This window comes from Platichthys flesus, chromosome 13 (assembly GCF_949316205.1).
Source record: "Platichthys flesus chromosome 13, fPlaFle2.1, whole genome shotgun sequence".
NCBI lineage: Eukaryota > Metazoa > Chordata > Actinopteri > Pleuronectiformes > Pleuronectidae > Platichthys > Platichthys flesus.
In genome coordinates, this window is record NC_084957.1 from 4,796,018 (window position 1) to 4,810,815 (window position 14,798).

At 41.5% G+C, this 14,798-nt stretch overlaps 1 protein-coding gene across 1 annotated transcript; it reads right to left on the minus strand.

Annotated features, from left to right (window-relative positions):
- Positions 1-1,584: 1,584 nt before the first annotated feature.
- esyt3 (extended synaptotagmin-like protein 3) lies at positions 1,585-14,231 on the minus strand. The gene is made up of 23 exons (XM_062403202.1): positions 13,662-14,231; positions 12,098-12,139; positions 11,482-11,616; positions 11,157-11,233; positions 10,486-10,555; positions 10,310-10,399; positions 10,162-10,217; positions 9,937-10,057; positions 9,220-9,396; positions 8,872-8,954; positions 8,157-8,205; positions 7,783-7,872; positions 7,583-7,645; positions 7,422-7,481; positions 5,108-5,179; positions 4,929-5,015; positions 4,248-4,397; positions 3,713-4,104; positions 3,529-3,627; positions 3,301-3,432; positions 3,119-3,224; positions 2,865-2,914; positions 1,585-2,656 (listed from the first exon to the last, which is right to left on the minus strand). Exons 1-23 carry the CDS (start codon positions 13,977-13,979, stop codon positions 2,617-2,619), a joined length of 2,559 nt encoding a protein of 852 aa, XP_062259186.1. The 5' UTR covers positions 13,980-14,231; the 3' UTR covers positions 1,585-2,616.
- Positions 14,232-14,798: the final 567 nt, after the last annotated feature.

Below are 14,798 nucleotides of genomic sequence, written 5' to 3' on the forward strand. Positions count from 1 at the left end.
GGGGCCGTTGCTAAGGAGGCCAGCCGAGAAGGGGCACGCGCCTGGCAGGAGCGCGCGCAGCTACCAGACGTCATCACCTCTGACACAATGACCTGCTTAAAAACTGCGTCATCTCAGTTTGTTGGTGTTTGTTTAATGAGAATTGATCCGATGCCTGTTTTTAATGTCATCGTTGTTTTAATAGACTCAATCAGTCGATGTTTGTGAGTTTAAAATGTGGAAAAATAATAAAAAAGGGCTGTTTTCTACCACACTTCGACTTAGGGGTTCTTATTTATAGTTAAATTGATGCATATTCTGCTATTTCAGCATTATTTACGTTCATATTTATTTATGACGTTTATACAATCGGGTAAAATGTCTATAAAAAAGCAGCTCCGTTTATAGATCTCTAGTAATAAAGGTACATTTTTTCAACGCATTATGTGACAGATGTGCGTTTGATTATTGGCTGACATTTGCATCCCCTTCTCTTCTCAGACTACACAAGTGTTGGATGTATGAAATAATCCATTATGAGATGCTCACCTGGACTCAGACAAGTTAACATTTTGAAATGCTATACAACGAGACAACAAGACACACTCACGTTCAAAAAGAAAAAGACATCGTTTGTTCGCCTAAATATATTTGGTTGCCAGAAAAACTCTCAACTGAAAAAACAAGTGCAATCAATTAGTGTCAAGGTGAGACAGCATTATTTATATTTCACACACAGGCTTCTGTACAGGGACATTGAAAACAACACAGAGATAGAATTAAAAGAAAGCTCGTTTAAAATCAGGAATCACATTTCAAACATTTACCAAGGGATCAAAAAGAGGAGGAAACAAAAAGGTAAAGACAATGAAGAGGTGACATAAATACAAATAATACAAATAAAATACAGAGAAATTTGTTAAATATTACAATTAAATAAAATACAATGATGTACGACCCTAGATTTTGTAAATTAATTTGGTCAAATGCATTTATGAATAATAAAAAAGCTGCAATGGATGGAGACCATCCTAAGACCAGGGACTCCTGCATGTTGGGACCTTGTCCTGGTTACCAAAGACCAACCCTGTGATCTCCGAGGTCTCACAGGGTTGTATTGCACTAACATGTCTGACTAACAGCCCCCCCCCCCCCCCCCCAGCCCCTAAATAAGACATTACTATCAAAATATTGTCAATACAACGTTTGATTGATTGATTGCTGTACCTGTTTTTTAATGTTAGGCTGTATATGCATATCTTGATTTGATTATTGCTTATTTAAAATATGACCTTATTCTGATTGAGGGAATCAGAAAAAGCTTTTAACATGGCAGTGTCTTATTAAGACTTTATTTTCTTTATCGGGTTAATATTGGAATATTTGTGTCACTGTGTATTCAAGCGTATAACTCTTCCTAATGTTCGTTGACTCGCTTCAACAAACAGTCGTTGTTGTTAACAGTTAAAACATTTCATAAAACTTTTTTTATTACATACAAATACTTTTTGTAAGTCGCTTAGGATAAAAGTGTCAGCCAAATGAAATGTAATGTAATGTCATGAAATAAAAATTGACAAAAGAACTTTGGACTTCGAGCAAATAAAAAAAATAAAAAATATCACCTTGTTTATTGGTGGAGTACAAATATTATCTGATGAATCAAACTTCTAAACAGCAGCCATTTTGACAGGACACAGCAGGTTAACGTCGGATACACCGAGTAGAAAGACGGACGGTGAGTATCCACTTCCACCGACTGTCAACGAATGAAGTCAAAATATCCACAAACACTCCTGAGTCTGCGCGGTGGGTCTTGTTTCTCCACCACAACGTTCTAACATGTTTTTATAGCATTAAATAACTCCCCGCATTAAACCAAACTTACCAGAAAAATTAGTAGTCTACTAAAACTGTACTATGACTTTTCAGTTTGTCCCACGTCCCATTCACTCATATAAAGGAGGAGGGATTTATGACCTATCCTGCATCCAACCACCAGGACGGCTTCACTTTTGGAAAGCTGTCAAGTATTCCATCTTTATAAAGTCTATGGTAAACACGGGTGTTTCAAATAAATATTTTCTGTACCTAAAAAGAACAGAGTCTTCATTAATGTTTATTAGGGTCATTGGTAAGGCCTGTGCTTATCTACTTTTTCCTGTCAAGTGGTGTATTATATTTATTTTTCTCTCTTAGTAAACGCATTTTTGTTAAAAACCTTTTTGTTCCTGCCTATCAAAATAAATAAATTCAAAGACATCTTAAAAAAAGCTTGTGCTAATATTATCAAGTACCTATCTAGAGCCTTATGTGTAAGTACTGCTGACACCAAGATGACAGCGTTATAAAACTTTAGAACATTTTTGGTATATTAAAAAGGAGTCTCTGTAAGTGAAACAAGAATAACTAAAACCATTTATTTCCCAGTAAAAAGTAGGTTTGGAGTTTGGAATATTACTAATATACAGTACGCACCTGTGACTATAGAGACTTTGACATGTAAATACCGAGCATGTCCAGTATCTGAGACGGGCGGTGGTGCTGCATTTGGAGAACCTTCATCTAATCAGTGGTGATAAGGAAGACAGAGGAATATTCTGATTGGTCTGAAGAGCATTGCTGTGGTTCCACCCCTCAGCTGGGTCTCTTCAGCCCAGGCAGGGAGAGCTCGTACCTGTAGGAGGAAAGAGATGAGAAGAATTCGTACAATATACATGAACACATACATGTCTATACATAGTGACAAGTTGTTTTTATTGATTTGACAACTTGTTTGTGCCTGGCAGTTAGAGCCATAACGTCCAATCGAGAACAAAATACAGACATATCTACAGCTACTGTTTCATCCAAATCCTGTAGAAGTAGAAAACCGGGGACTTTACCATTCTGTGGTGCCTTTGACCAGGTCTATTTGGGAAAGATCTATTAATACCTGTGGAAATAAGCAGAAATTGGAGTCAGGGCACTGGTTCTGCAATTAAGTCATTACACTAAAACAGGGACAACAATGAGACAAAATGAAGATGGAGATTTAGACGCTGTGCATTTGTCTCATCAGTGACACTATCAATACCATTTTAACTGGCCATAACTTTATATTCTTCTATGAGGAATAAAAACAACTAGTATTAACTACCATGCCGATGTCCTTTCTCTTCCGTGTGTGGAACATTCTGTTGTTTTTCACCGACACGTCCAACTTCCGCGTTTTAGCCTCCTGAAGTGGCACGTCGAATTCAAACCTGGGCAGAGAGAATGTCAGGGTTCAGTCTTGACCTCAGTATCTACGTGAGGCTGGCGACCTGAAAACAATCTTACTTGTCATTGAAGACGGGATTGACTGTCTTTCTCTTGACATGTGTCGTCTTGCGGTGTCTCCAGGTTTGGTCAGGGAGAAAATACAGCCGGACATACGAGTCTGTGCCGCTCTCACTGCAGGGGAACAGGTTCCTGAAGGCAACAGATGAAAGGGTTACATTACTGATGGACCAGGGTTACATTAGTCAATTTATAAAATGTGACCCTGGCTGGATTTTTCTGGTGTACCTGCAAGCATTAACCAGGACGATGAGTTTGTTCCTCAGGGAGGCATAGCGCACAGTCATGTGGATCTCCCCAAATGAACCCTGATGTGTCCTAAGCGCCCTGTTTAACAAAAAGGTGGAAATGTGAAAAGGAAAGGTCTGAAAAAGACACATTGGCACATAAAGTAGGTAAACACTAGACTCACTCTGGATAAGAAGCCCCGTCCGAGAGGTCAAAACGTGATGAGGAGATGGAGTTCTCTGACAGCAGGCTGTGGGAGTCGTACCGGCGCATGTTCGACGGGGTGGGTGGCGACCGCAGAGCTTCGTTGGCCACGAAGGAGCCGCGGCGCTGGGCAAAATAATCTTCGTTGGGGACCAGCGGGGAATCAGCTGCTTGGTTGGAAGATGAAGCTTTGGCGGCAGGATTTTTTTTGTTCGAAACTCCAGGAGTGGAGGAAGCAGCGGCGGAGGCAGTGGCAGAGGCAGCAGCGGAGGCAGAGCCCCCACTCCCTTGGTTGGCCTTTGCATTTTGTTGATTGATTTTTGGGGGAGGACTGGGGATAATCTTGGGTGGAGGCTTTTCCTTAGTAAGAACCTATTGTGGGATGAGGACACGGCTGAGTTTCAAATATGAACGTAAATTATTATAATCATCATCATAATTAAATAATAGATAACAGCTAAAGAGCATAGGAGATAGATCTTTGTTCTAAACTTGTGATGTGTGTATGTGTTCACCCTGAGAGTGGCCTTCAGTTTAATCTGGCTGTTTGCTCCAGAGCGCTCCAGCATGAAGCGCTGGTCCAGACTCATGTTTGCGGTGTTGAGGAGGCGAGACAGGGGCAGGTTCAGAACGCCAAGCGGAGTCTTCTTGTCAGGCTCCTTCACCTGAAATGCAAGAATAATTTTTCCAGCAGTGAATCAATTAAAGTTTGTATCATTTTCTCCTGAGGATATCTGACTTTCGGACACATGTCATTTTAGAGGGGGGTGTATCAGAGAGTTCAGCCTGTTGCCTGCGTTAAAATGAGGAACATTTACTTTGTAGTTCCCGAAAAACAACAAGATCTGTTCAAGACTTTGGATCCAGAAGGAGATAAATATTAAGACTTTATTCTCAATAAAATACAACTTTATTCTCATGTGACTTTTTTCTAATTAAATAATAACTTAATTCTCTTAACATTTACAAATGATTATTGAAATATTATGGTTTTTCTCTTTACATTACAAAGTTATTCTCATACTTTTGTGACTTATTCTTGTAATATTATGACATTTTTCTCAATTATTAACCATCAACCATTAACATTCCTGCCACTTTTCTTCAACTCAGATCTGAGAGTTATATTCTAAAGTGATGGATACTGTGTTTCAGGCAGAGCTGAGATTCCCTGATACATTCTTATTTTCACAAACCTGCAAAGAAAGCTGCTGTGTTTTCACATTGTGCACAAAGAAGGTGAAGCCCTCCTCCCACACTGGGTTTTTGGACGCAAACATAACCTGTGGAAACAAAAAAAGACAATAACGAGTTGTTTTAGTTGCAGGGAGACCGACAACTACAAACCTGTGAAGTAAAAATACGAGATCAGTACCTTGCTTTTCTGAACTTCCTTATCAACGGAAAACTCCACAAAGGAGTTGGGTTCAGGAGTTCTCCTGGTGAGCTGAAAACAAAATAAACCAGAAACTAAGGCAGTGACTCACTGGTTATTGATTCTATAGCACTAGGCAATAGACTTTATTTATATACATTTCAAGTCTTGGTGACCACTTATAGCTTTTTACACAACAAGTCATTTTCTCCCATTCACACACAAACATTCATAGTCAGGGCAACTTCAGTATCTTGGAGCTGGGGATCGAACCACCGACCTTCTAGTCAGGGGACAACCCTCTCTACCTCCGCCCATTGTCTGCCTATAATGTAGACTTCTACATTAGGCTGCAGGGCCAAAAGTATTTAGTATTTTGCCACCACTGTCAAACATGTGAAATGATTAATTTGCAAAAACAACATCAATCAAAATGACTTAAAGTGTAGCGACTCTTAACAGTTGAGCTGTAATGTTGTGTGCGTGTGTGTGTGTGTGTGTTTGTGCATGTGTGTAACTACTTGATCATATATCAGCTGCTTTCAGTGCTTGTTTTCTTGTACGACACAATCCTGCCATTAAAATGCTATTTTTAAACTCATACACAGGTCGACCGTCAACAAGCTGGTGCTGGTGCAGTGGGATGTCTGTCAGGTTGGGTAGCTTCTACATTCCCAACATAGCGCAGACACTACTCGCCATCTGGGACACGTGAAACAGATGTTTGCACTGGCAATAAGAAACCTTCCATTATGACTGAAGTATCTGCGGCTGGTGCACAGCAGTCTGACCCTCATTTTAACATTCCAGAATAATGAAACCTAAACACTGGGAATTCTGTGTTTTTCACTTTGAGAATGTGTTTTCATACGATGGCCAGAAGGGGGCGTTCAAAGGCTATGGCTTCTTTATTATGAGCTCTGAGATTTTCCAGGGATAGTTCACCGAAAAATGAAAATTCACTCATTGGTTACTCACTATTATGCCAATGGAGGAACTTCTGGAGACTCAGGTGTAAAGCTTGAAACAATTCACCCACCATCTCCATCGGCATAGTGGCGTGCAGGTAATGAGATCTTTCATCTGTCTGTGAACTATCCCTATAGACAAGGTCAAAGCAAACACTTTCCTCACATCCATCTTACACTTTGTTTAAAAACTGTAGAGAGATGTCATTGGCATCCATTCATTTGTCCTATGTATTAATGTAGAATGCTTTGATTTTTCCTGATATACAATTCCCCCCCGAAAAAAAAACAAGGTTCCCTGACAAATCAGCTGTTCCCTGCATTTTTCTGTTGCCTGGGACACTCGCCTCAGGTGAGGGAGGAAATCCAGCCACATGAACACCAGCTGGTAGTAACACACCCACTCAGAGTGACAGACACGCACCAGACAAACGGGAAATACCAGTTCTGATTCAGGACAAATACACCTGGAGCGCCATCAGACAGTATCTGATTTCACTGAGGTGATACAAGGGAACGATCAGATGTAAGGCAGTAAAGTGAAAGAGAAGCTACCTGACTGTTTGGTTTAACTTATCAGAGTAAATGTAAAGGAAGAACTTGACAACCTATAAGATAGTGTGCTAAATATGAGAGAAAACACTTGTGAAGTCTCCCTCACACCCTTTGGTTGATGTCCAGTGATAAAACCTTTGTCTGAACAGGTTGTGTTAGGAGAGGGGTTGGGCCTGTGCATTCCAAAGATCCCTGGATTAAGTCTCCTCATTTAAACTGTGTGTGATCCAGTATAGGCTGGCAGCCTGAACTATTTGTTTTTTATTGAGGACTGAAAAACATCACCATCGCAAAACAGGATATACGGTAGTGGACTGGTGCGGGATTTGAATAACGATGTATGAATGTATATTGATGTTTCTATAGCAGAGGACAGAAACAAATATAAATCAGTTTCTTTCTTTTTTGTGTATAGAGATTAATTAATTAATATAAAGTAAAAAATATATATATTTGCACACGCACAAACACAACTATATTTATATATTCTGCATATGCAAAAACACACACATACTATATTATATGTACACAACATTTTCGTCTTCGATACAGTTTACTAGTCATAATAGCAAATCATTTAAACGCCTTTTCAATCCCCCAAAATGTTAAAATATTCACAGAAAATTTGCAAGAAATCTAATACCACAATTTTAGCTATTTGCAGGGGGGCCTCAAAGGATCTTGGGCCCCTAGGTTCAAGCTAGAGCTAATACCAAATACATGATTGAGGGGGGGAACTAAAATGATCAGCAGGAGACTAAGAGTGTAAGCTTGAACAGGACTCGTCTTACCCGAGCTTCCTTCGAGTGCTTCCCGTGTTTCTGATTCTCGGTGAACTCACTGTGGTCTTTCTGTGGACAAGCACAAAAGAAAAACACACCACGATCACCACATTGGTTCTATCGTGTTGTATCATCTGACTCAACGACATCAGTTAGAAGAAGCCACTTACAGGCAGGTTGGAGGCGTTGTCCAGGTACACCGCGAGCATCGCACAGGCACCGCCATCTGCAGACTGAGAGCGAGTGAAGGCACAAGAGTAATTTACACAGAGACCTGCTGCTGACTTCTGCACACAGGCTGGCAGGTGGCTGTCAAGTTGAGGTAAAAGTGTTAACTGCTTCGATTTAAACAAAACAGGGGCTACAGTACCTCACTGAGCAGGCTGAGGTCAGTGCTAAGTGAAAACCACTGGAGCTTGAGATGAACTTCTCCAGTCTGGACGCCCTCCAGAGGAAACCACTGCAACAGTGAGAGGCTCATTAAACAATGTGACGTCCATAGGATTTTATCTAGCAAACAAAACTGGTTAAAATAGTCACAAACACATTCATATCTCAGGGATTTTTCCATTCAGGTAATTATGAGATCTAAAGATATTTTGATCAAAACCGTAGGAAACAGTGATATACAGTGGGGCTGCCAATCATTTTGTTAATCCCACTGTATTTCCTATACAGTAGAGGGAAACTGTATATACTAGATAACTGTATTAAGTGTAGACACAATATTACATTAAAGCTCACCCGATCCATTGCCTTCTCCTTCTTCACTTCTCCAAAATCAAGGTTGTACCTTATGCAGAAAGGCAGCGTGTCAAAACATTTCCCCCAAGTGTTTAAATCAAATTCATTTCCGGGCTCCTACCACAGGTTTGGACCACTCACACAACTCTAAATACAAAAAAAGTTATCCTTAATCAGTTAAGCCTAACTTAAGAACAAATGTGTTTGTATGAACGGTTCTTATCCAATAAATCTGACAATGCGTTTTCGAATTTTAAAGCTTTTTTTGAAGGACACAATGTGCTTGAACAAGGCACAATTTTCAAAATATATTTAACAGAAAACAAGGAATGACTTAATAGTGCACCTTATAGAATCAAGACATGTGCATGTGGCTGGACATATAATTGGCCCCTCATGTAAATTGTGGCCCTGATTTAGAAAAACCCTAGATCCGCCTCTGGCTGGGGGACGAGATTCGATTTTTACTAGATTTTTCATTTATCTTTCATTATTTCATTATTAATGACAAATTATTACACAGTAATCAAACCAATAATGTTTTTTGACACAACGGGTCTGACATTAAAATGCAATTCTTGTCTACCATCGGCTTTGAAATGTAGTGTCGTGGTGGGACGTGGCATAATTATCAAATATGCTCAACAAAGAGTGACAAAACAGTGACAACACAAATGAACATCGATCCTCCTCTGTGTCGATGACAGTAACTTACACTCCGAGGGGATCATCTTTGTCTGTGTCCTCATCAAACAGCTCCAGCTCCAGCTCCTGCCCCGGCGCCTCATGGACAACAAACTACACAGAGGTAGAAAAGAGGAGGATTCTTAATGAGACTCTTTCAAAAGGGGGCAGTCGATTTTAAAAGAGTTCAGCACTTTTAATTTGAAAATGTAGAGAAAAGCATCACAAACTAAGGGGACAACTTTCAAACAAGGATTTGTCTTCAGCTTTGACTCAAAAGTAAATGAGCAGTGGAATTCTAAATTATATAATATATATCAGAATATGTCAGAATAAAGGCAGGATTTGAGTATATGAAAAACTATTAGTGTCACCTCACCTCAAACACTTCGTTCCATGTTGGGTTCAAATTCTCTTTGATGGTCTTGCTTTGGAAATGACTGTTGCCGACTCTGAGCTTGGTGTAGGGGTCTGATTTGCCTTTGACCAAACCCAACATGTACGTGTCCTTCGCCACCAGGTCTCTGGCCTCCAGCAGGTGAACCCTCACCACGCCCTGAGGAGGAAAGCACAATTTAAACTGAGAGCATTTTTCACAGATTTAGGAAATTTTATAAAAAGGAACGCATTTTTTATCTATTCAAGAGCGTGGTCTTCCAGTTGGAGAGCAAGGTTTATTGATTTCACATTCATTATTTGAAATGGTTTCACTCAAATCCTTGCGCTTGCACTCAAATAGCCTGTTTGCACTTGGATTCCCTGTGCTCCAGCTTTAGCTCTTCTTGCAGTCACGCTGCTTTTATGTGCATGTGAAACGTCTGCTGTCCAAACACCAGCCGGTTTATTCAAGTGCGATAGCAGGGTTTTGAGTGAAATCATTATCAAATCTGTACAGGAAATCAGAAATCCAAAGACCAAACTTTTGAACAAAGATAGGAAAATGACTGAAAAAGCAGCCTTGGGGAAAAAAAATTATCCAATGTTGCAAAGTTTAATCGTGGTTGAGGATTTTTATCTGAAAATAATTAATGATATTGATGTTAAAAAACGCTGCAGTGAATGTTCCTAAATGAGATGTTAAGAATGTCTTACATACTCGGGGTAGTGGGAACCTCATCTGGTCCACTTTGACCTGGTCTACGAGGGGAATGCACATGCGATTTGGCAGCACCATGAGAGAGGCGATGATGTCCACGATGGTCTCCTCAGACAACGAACTGGAAGGTGATAGATGGAGCAAGAGAGCTTTGCAACCACATAACAGAACTGTCCAATGCTCAGACGACCTTAGAAACTCTGTTAACATCTGGGAGAAACTGACCTGAAGGCAGGACTGTCCAGGAGGTTGGTCATACCCGTCCAGTTGATTTGTAGGGTCTGAAATATATGATCGAAGAGTCACAAATATGAATAAAACACATGGCTCCACGTTTAACAGTCAATGAAAGAGAACATCTTTCAACACTCACCGGGCGGCGGATGAAAAAGAAGGTGACTCCTCCCACTAGTGGTGCTTCACCAATGAGAGGCTCCAGAATGACCCTCAGCATCCCTTCGAGCTGGAAAGATTCACAGAAGACGTAAACACACACACAACATACGGGGGGGGGGGGGGGGGGGGGGGCAGGTAAATGATCATGCTCACCTTAAGGCCTTTGACGCCAGCTGTGACAGGCAGCTTCACCACAGTGTCGATATCCACATCGCCGTCATAGCTGCCAAGTTAAACAGGGCCAGTGAGAAATAAGCGACTTCCAGGGAAAACAACATTCATGCCTCTGTTTGTCTTTGTGGGTAAAAGATATCACCTGCTCTTTGCTATAATTAAAATAACTCATTAAAAAACACAATTTAAAACATTAAGCAGACCACCCGAACACAAATTTCAGCAGAAACGACATTGAGCCACTACATCGGTGCTGCTCGCTGTCAGCTCAGGTAGAGATGGTGGTTCAGCGCCTGCAGAGCCTGAGGTGCACCCCCGTCCCCCAACGTCCCTCTCCCCGTCAGAGAGGATGCTGATGGTGACACAGATTCTACCTCTTGTATAACAAATTTATATTATCAACCACAACCAAAGTTTTCAGTGCGTTCTTGTTATCGAACATGGGAAATAACAAAGAAAGGCATACTCTCAAACTGGCAACGAGAAAGGAGTTCATCGCCTTTTTTAACAGGTTTAGTCGTGTTAAACAACCCCGGAAATAACTGATCATTTTGGTGTAAAAGAAGTATAATACACACTTTTTGGGCTTTTACAGTACAGGGGGATCAAAACACATGTATACAGAAAAATAATGTATGTGCGAAACAGACCTTATGTGCATGTCCAGAACCACCTCCCTCTGATCCACTTCATGGGTGTAGGCTTGAATCCCAGTGATCCTGAGAGGCTGGAATTGTGGAAACATTTCAAAGCTTCTTTAATGAGACACTTACACCATAAGTGTACGAGATACAGGAGTGACATGGCAGTAAACAACCTTAAGAAGCTGAAAAAAATTTGAGGAGTGGCCCCTGCTGTGGCCCCACACCCGCCGAGTTCGGGAACCACTCATTTAACTGAACGTAGATTTTAAATGGCTGCGACATTAGACGCATTAGAGTGTGCAGTTATGGGAGGAGACAATGTTCAACTCACTTTGTGTCCGAAGTGGACTTTAGTGAAAGAGAACATTCTGAGCGCGGGGTTGGAGAGTCTGACAGCCGGCTGGATTTTCTCTTTCAGGAGCTTCTCCATGTACATCCCAAAGAAAGGCCAGGCCTGGTCCAACACCTGGACACACGAGACAAAACACACAGCGAGTGAAAATGCCTCCACCAAGACGGCAAATAGTATAATTTAACTTGATCTACTAAGAGGAGGTCATACACAAACGCACTGTCAGAGGTGCTGCAGGTTTTAACAAGTGTAAGACCAAGTGCATAATGTTCTGTGGTATTTCAAACTTTTTTAAGACCGTACAGAAACTTTGAATGTCCAAAAGTGTTTCTCTGCCAATTTTTGATGGTGCAGCAGCAGTCGAACATAAATGTAAGAGCTCATAGTCTCAATAGTATAATAAATATCTGTCTAATCTATCTTTAATGTATGAGGAGGGCTCCTTAAATTGCATGTAATGTGGACTGGACTCCTAAATGATGGGTCAGCTGGGGCGGAGAGTTCAGAGCTGTGAAATCTGACAGATGTGTTTTGCTCCGTCCCATTAGAATTCATTTTTATCAGAAGTAAACTTTTAGTTTTTTTTATACTGCACCTTGTTAACCCAGTCCACTTTCTCAACATCATTGAAATGGACCTGAAAAACAAAAAGTGAGAGTTCAGTAAAATGTAATGAAACAGAATGAACATGTCCAGTAACATTTATGTGATGTCGGCTATTGATTGATGAATAACTGATTTTTTTAAAGGACATGGGCCAAAAAATTACTAATTTGCACGGATCGGAAAAACGGGACAATTCCTGGATTCCTTAAACTAACCCAACACTCAGCTCAGTGACCTACAAATATAAATCTGAAAATGTTACAACTCTGCAAACCTTTGTTTTAGATTTTAAACCATGAGGCACGTCTTAACATCTCTCTCTCATCCTATCTTTCTCTCTGATCCCTCTCCCTTTGCCTCTCTCTCTCATTCTGTTCCTTTCCTTCTTCCTCTTTCTCTCTAACTCTCTCTTTCTACCCCTCTCTCTCTGACCCGTATATGATACTTCTCACCTATTATTATTATTATAATTAAGACTATTAAGTCTCATACCAGTTTTTTCATGATGACAGAGCTGAAATATGACAGTTACACAACAGGTCCTGGTCTCTCTCTCTCTCCCTCTTCTCTCTCCCTCTTCTCTCTCCCTCCTCTCTCCCCTCTTTCCCACCCAATCCTCCTTGCTCCCCCATTTTTCCTTGCTCACCCTAACTGGTCGAGATAGACAGCAAAGAGTTTTCTCGCTGTTAAGTTAAGTTAAGATCTCAGTTTTACTATGTAAAGTGCCCGATACAATATGTGCTGTGATTTGGCATTGTACAAATTGAATTGAATCACAGCAAGCTGCAGTATACAAGTATCCCCATCGGTAAAAACCAGAGCTGATTTCAGATCTCCTCCTCCACTGCCTTTAGAAGAACTCTTCTTAGAAGTTATTCCTCTCCCGGTCCCAATGAGTCAGTGTTTGTGTGGGTGTGGTGTAATCAAATTGGCCGGCTTCAACTTCCCCATCCCTGAGAATGAGGAGGTTCCGCCCAAGTCTGGCATGTCAGGCCAATTCAGTTAAACAACTTGGATGCGTGAAGTTTTTTCCCTAGTTTGACCGTTCCAAAGATATCAGAGAACACAATAGGATGAGTTCTGCTGGAGTTCCTTCCCCCCTCTCTTTTTACAAACAGTACAGGCCTGTGAATGATTTTGAGCATACCAGGGACGTGCACAGACATTTTGAGGGGGCCACTGCTCTACCCTGAAAGAGATCAACACCCCCACCCCACCATGCTACTGTATAGGTGATCACATTAGTGCAGATGAGCTATAGTGTCCTGGAAACTATAGTAACAGCGACGACACAATTTTACTTCTTGAGTAATAAATAGATTCAGATCAGTAAGGGTTGAATTGTGAACATCATACAAAGCAAACCTTTTAAAAGTACATCTTGCAAATTCAGACCAGTGGTCACAGCGCTGACATAAGTTCGGAAACAGGGTCACACGATTAAGGGGCTCCGCTTTGGATCATTTAAAAACCATCTTCTATTGATAGTAAACGAAAGTTAACGTGTGCACTCCGGGGGGGGGGGGAACTTGCGATGCATGGAGCCCACTCACCCATGTTGCCATCTGCAGACCACCCAGCAGCTCCTTGTTGATCACGTGGGTCTCGTTGTCCACAAATTCGATGGCGGTTCCGAAGCGCGTGTCCTTCCGCTGGCGGTTCTTCTTCCACCAGGTCGCCATCACCATGCACAGCAGCACCCAGCTGACACTGAGGCCCAGGTAGCCGGTCAGGTACACCGGGTAGAAGACCAAGATGGTCCGGCCGAGGTACATGAGCACCTCCATGAGGATGCGGTTGACCGCGGAGGAGCTCAGCTTCTCTGCGCTGCCCGGGCCGTCCGCCTGCGTAGGTCCGCCGGCCGATGCCATCGGGTCGGCTCCCGCTGGGGTAGGGGTAGGGTGAGGGACTCGGTTCTGGAAGTCCCCTCAAGTTAAAGCGAGACGCTTCGGACGGTCGCAGCCAGCACACACTGGAGTTTGTGTTTTTCAGCGCAGCCTACCTCTTTCTATGGGTGTGTGAGTGTCAGGTAAAACGATCCGTGGCTCTCGGAAAAACTTCCTTGTTCGAAACCCTGCTAAACACAGGTAGGACACACCTGCGCCCATGGGAGGGAAGGGTGCCCTGCAGGAAGTCCACCTTAAAAATGAAAACAAATACTCATATCCACAGAGGAACTGGATGAACACACACACACAGACTCTATCTGCATTTATATATAAAAAAAAAAACCTTTTTTTTGGAGCCTTGAACAAACTAATTAAGCAGATCGTGGTGATTATTAAAACATGAGCAGGGAATAAGAAACTGTAAGAATGAATGAGGATGATACTGCTCAGGAGAGAAGCTCTGCAACACACAACAGGACAGGATCAACTTATATTAAATAGGTGAGGGAAACATACATTAATGACAAGTTATCCAGTCATTTGTTTTAGATTATAATGAATACTGATAATCTGCGAAGATCAGAAAATGTACGTATGGCTGTGTGGTGTATTCATAGATTCATAAAAACTCTGGTGTGGATCTGGATCAGGGCGCAGGTCATTTATCAACATATCAGGGAATGATTTGTTATTCAAGTCAGACATGTTAAGGGATCTAGTGAATTAAATGTGGTTTCGTAAGGGGACTGGAAAAAAATATGTGTACTCTACCTCCACTCATTATTATCATTATTATTATCC